This window comes from Rhinopithecus roxellana, chromosome 9 (assembly GCF_007565055.1).
Source record: "Rhinopithecus roxellana isolate Shanxi Qingling chromosome 9, ASM756505v1, whole genome shotgun sequence".
Lineage (NCBI taxonomy): Eukaryota > Metazoa > Chordata > Mammalia > Primates > Cercopithecidae > Rhinopithecus > Rhinopithecus roxellana.
This window is the reverse complement of record NC_044557.1, coordinates 15,145,120-15,149,672: the sequence shown is the minus strand read 5'-3', so window position 1 is coordinate 15,149,672 and position 4,553 is coordinate 15,145,120. Positions and strand designations below refer to the sequence as shown.

Here is a 4,553-nt window from a genome sequence, read left to right as displayed (position 1 = left end):
CAATCCCTTAACTCTCTGCTTACCTGTTTCCTTTTTTAAAAAACTCATGGCATGAAAACTTTTTCTCCACTCAGTTAATCTTTTTCTTTTTCCACCTCCCCCTCGCCCCTCTCTGTGGTTTTGTTTTCCTCGTCCTTTTTTCCTTTCCCCTCCTCTTCCTCCTCCTTTCGTTTTCAAGACAGCAAACAGCAACTCTGTTCTCCTGGACTGAGTGCTCCGTGCAGGTAGGGGCAGGACCGCTTCTGCGCAGCGCTGTCCTTATCTGGGATGGGGTCTGCCGGCGCTGACTGCAGGGGCTGCACACGTCACGCACACATCCCACGGCATAACCGCCAGGGTCCCTGGAAATACGGAAGGTGCACCCACTTCCTGGTTAGCAACTAACTTGAATTCCTGGGGCTGCTATGCTCTTTTCTCTGTTTACATGGATCAAAATACAGTACCAAGTAATGAGAGATATGAAGAGGGAAGCAGCTTGCCTTGCACTTAGTCAGATTCACACTATCGCAATTAAGAACACAGAAAGTGGACCACGGCATGAATTTGGCTTGTTGGAGCTCAGGTAACTTGGATGTAAGTTCATGTTTATCTAATGGGATTTTAGGCTTTTATGTCTTCATACAAATCATATCTCATTAATTTCCCTTTGATATTTTAGCACGTTAGAGCCAGGATAACAAACACATTTAATCTTGCATGTGGTTAGTCAGAATCCTAGACGTGAGCAGTATGATGCCAATTGCTTTAGAATTGGTGAACTCTTGATAGGATGAGAGAGAAACTCTACTGCGTGTGGTAAACGGGATACACTACGGTTTGTATGTCTGTCTGTTCTGAGTGTGTTGTGAGGGAGATGTGCGTGTGTGTCTCTCTGTGTGTGTGTGGGGGGGGGGGGTAGTTGCACTAATGCTGACTCCAAGAGGGTAGCATTCAGGAGCGTTCTCGTGATGTTTACACCAGCACTTTACCCGACTTTCATGAAATTCAGTTTTCTAAATTCAATTATTAAAGATATTTTAGAAATATCCTACAACCTCCTTATACTAGTAAGAGACTTAAGCAATGCCATGTGGGTTCCCCATTTCCAGACTTTTGATGCCCATACTTAATCATTACACATGAACACCTATGAAGAACCTAAGCACACTCCAAGATAGGGCACACATGTCACTGTCCTGACACACCTACCATAATCGATGCATTCAGATCATACTTACAGTTTGTTCAAAGGGGGAAACAGCTTCCCTCTTTGTAACATGGTGTAACACACATTATCTCATTCAATCCTGCCTTACAGAAACCCTGTGAGGTAGAGGCAGAGAGAGCAGGTGTTATTCCCATTTTACAAAAATGTAATTTGTGGAGTAATTCATAACCTATAAATAGGGTGACAATACGTCCTGCTTTGCCTGGGAAAATCCCAGATTACATTGTGCTTATGTAACTATGAGCATCTCCTTTCACGACAGCATCCCATTTGGGATGATAAATGCCATGGTTCCTACCAATCTATAATCACTTTTCACTTATATCAGACTTTAAAAGTTCATGTGACCTGTGCCATGCCAGGTGGTATCTTGTGACAGTAAGAGGCAGTCAGGGCTAGAACACAGATAAGGGCCTGGGCTGCAGGTCAGATCTGGTGCAAATCCCAGCTCTACTATGTCCCAGCTGTCTATCCTTGGGCTAGGGACTGGCACTTGGAAAGCACCACATTATAATTTATTATGTTTGCCACTTCATCTCATGATCCCTTATCATTGGCATCTTCTTCTCTAGGTAGAAGCCTTTCCCTGACATCATCCAAGATGGCTCAAAGAAGCATTCCTTGTCCCTTTTTTTTTTTTTTTTTGTAAGGTGTGCACTTTTATTCAACTGGTCTCAAGTCAGTGTACAGGTAAGCCCTGGCTGCCTCCACCCACTCCCAGGGAGACCAAAAGCCTTCAGACATGTCAAGTTGGGGGACAAAAAAGGGGGGCACGAAGGCTCATCATTCAAAATAAAACAAAATAAAAAAGTATTAAGGCGAAGATTAAAAAAATTTTGCATTACATAATTTACATGAAAGCAATGCTATCACCTCCCCTGTGTGGACTCTGGAGAGGACTGGGCCATTCTCCTTAGAGAGAAGTGGGGTGGCTTTTAGGAGGGTGAGGGACTTCCTGTAACAATGCATCTCATATTTGGAATGACTATTAAAAAAAAGAACAATGTACAATCAAAGTCCTCGGCCACATTGTAGAACTTTGGGGGATGCTTGCTCCAACCGACTGCTGTCACCTTCACCGTTCCAGTTTTTAAATCCTGAGTCAAGCCAAAAAAAAAAAAAAAAAAAAAAACCAAACCAAAACAAAAAAAAAACAAAGCCATGCCAATCTCATCTTGTTTTCTGCGCAAGTTAGGTTTTGTCAAGAAAGGGTGTAACGCAACTAAGTCACAGTCCACCTAGAAGCATTTGCGGTGGATGATGGAGGGGCCAGACTTGTCATACTCCTGCTTGCTGATCCATATCTGCTGGAAGGTGGACAGCGAGGCCAGGATGGAGCCGCCAATCCACACAGAGTACTTGCGCTCAGGAGGAGCAATGATCTTGATCTTCATCATGCTGGGCGCCAGGGCAGTAATCTTCTTCTGCATCCTGTCAGCAATGCCAGGGTACATGGTGGTGCCACCAGACAGCACTGTGTTGGCGTACAGGTCTTTACAGATGTCCACGTCACACTTCATGATGGAGTTGAAGGTAGTTTCATGGATGCCACAGGACTCCATGCCCAGAAAGGAAGGCTGGAAGAGAGCCTCAGGGCAGCGGAACCGCTCGTTGCCAATGGTGATGACCTGGCCATCGGGCAGCTCGTAGCTCTTCTCCAGGGAGGAGCTGGAAGCCGCCGTGGCCATCTCCTGCTCGAAGTCCAGGGCGACATAGCACAGCTTCTCCTTCATGTCACGCACGATTTCCCGCTCGGCCGTGGTGAAGCTGTAGCCGTGCTCAGTGAGGATCTTCATGAGGTAGTCAGTCAGGTCCCGGCCAGCCAGGTCCAGACGCAGGATGGCATGGGGGAGGGCATACCCCTCGTAGATGGGCACAGTGTGGGTGACCCCGTCACCGGAGTCCATCACGATGCCAGTGGTACGGCCAGAGGCGTACAGGGACAGCACAGCCTGGATGGCCACGTACATGGCTGGGGTGTTGAAGGTCTCAAACATGATCTGAGTCATCTTCTCGCGGTTGGCCTTGGGGTTCAGGGGGGCCTCGGTCAGCAGCACGGGGTGCTCCTCAGGAGCCACACGCAGCTCATTGTAGAAGGTGTGGTGCCAGATCTTCTCCATGTCGTCCCAGTTGGTGACGATGCCGTGCTCGATGGGGTACTTCAGGGTGAGGATGCCTCTCTTGCTCTGGGCCTCGTCGCCCACATATGAATCCTTCTGACCCATGCCCACCATCACGCCCTGGTGCCTGGGGCGCCCCACGATGGAGGGGAAGACGGCCCGGGGGGCATCGTCGCCCGTGAAGCCGGCCTTGCACATGCCGGAGCCGTTGTCGACAACGAGCGCGGTGATATCATCATCCATGGTGAGCTGGCGGCGGGTGTGAACGGGCGGCGAAGCGGCGAAGGCGAGGCTCTGTGCTCGCGGGGCGGACGCGGTCTCGGCGGTCTCCTTGTCCCTTTCTAGTTGAGGAGTCCAGCTTCCACCATTCTCTTCACAAACACGCGGTGGTCTCCGCCTCTCCTCCCTCTTAGCATAGTCTGTTGACACTCTTCTCACTCTGCCTCCCTTGGTGCCAAAAGAGTTTTCCAGCCTAGTGACCACTCCATGTTCTCCACTACATCTAAACTCCTGGTAACGCTAGGTCTCAGCCTAATGTCCAGATTCTTACTAGCACCAAATATGAAAGGCATTATATCCAAGCCGGAAACTCCCACTAAAGAAAGCAAATCCCAAGGTATGTTCAGATGAGAAGAGTGGATAGGAGAGGAATCGATGATCTCACATAGCAACTCTGCCTGCAGCCACGAGGGTCCGTTGGGAGATTCTGGAGCTGGAGACACTCACTCACTCCACAGGAGTAAGTGGAGGATATGTGGCGAGAAAGGATTTGCTTTAGACAAAGGTCTTCAGCATTAGAACTAGATAAGTTTCTTGGCTTTTGCCCTTTTCCAGGTGAGACACATTGGAGGTTCCTGAGTTTCTTAAATCCAGTTTGTAGGTTGAAAATAGTAAGTAATGTTTACTTCTTAGGATAATTGGGAGAAATTAGTGAGATAATGCATGTAAAATGCTTAGCCAATATTTGGAACAAAAGTGCTCATTGGATTTTCGTATCATATATTACTGAGATTATGGGGATCTTAAAAATTTCATTTATTCCATTTTCTGACTTTATCATGTTTCTGAAGGATTCATGAAGAAAGACAAGAAAGACATGACTAAATGGTTTTAATTAACCTCCCAGACTTCCCAGTGTTTTTGGGCTAATTATTTCTGCTAGGAGGCAGTGACTCAGGCTCTAAATGCCACTCACAGAAGATTCCTAAATCCTTCCGCTTACTTCC

The 4,553-nt window shown here is 47.6% G+C and overlaps 1 protein-coding gene across 1 annotated transcript; it reads right to left on the bottom strand.

Moving 5' to 3' along the window:
• Positions 1–1,835: 1,835 nt before the first annotated feature.
• Positions 1,836–3,653, bottom strand: LOC104657250 (actin, cytoplasmic 1-like). The gene has a single exon (XM_030938108.1). The coding sequence runs from the start codon at positions 3,568–3,570 to the stop codon at positions 2,446–2,448; it is 1,125 nt and encodes a 374-aa protein (XP_030793968.1). The 5' UTR covers positions 3,571–3,653; the 3' UTR covers positions 1,836–2,445.
• Positions 3,654–4,553: the final 900 nt, after the last annotated feature.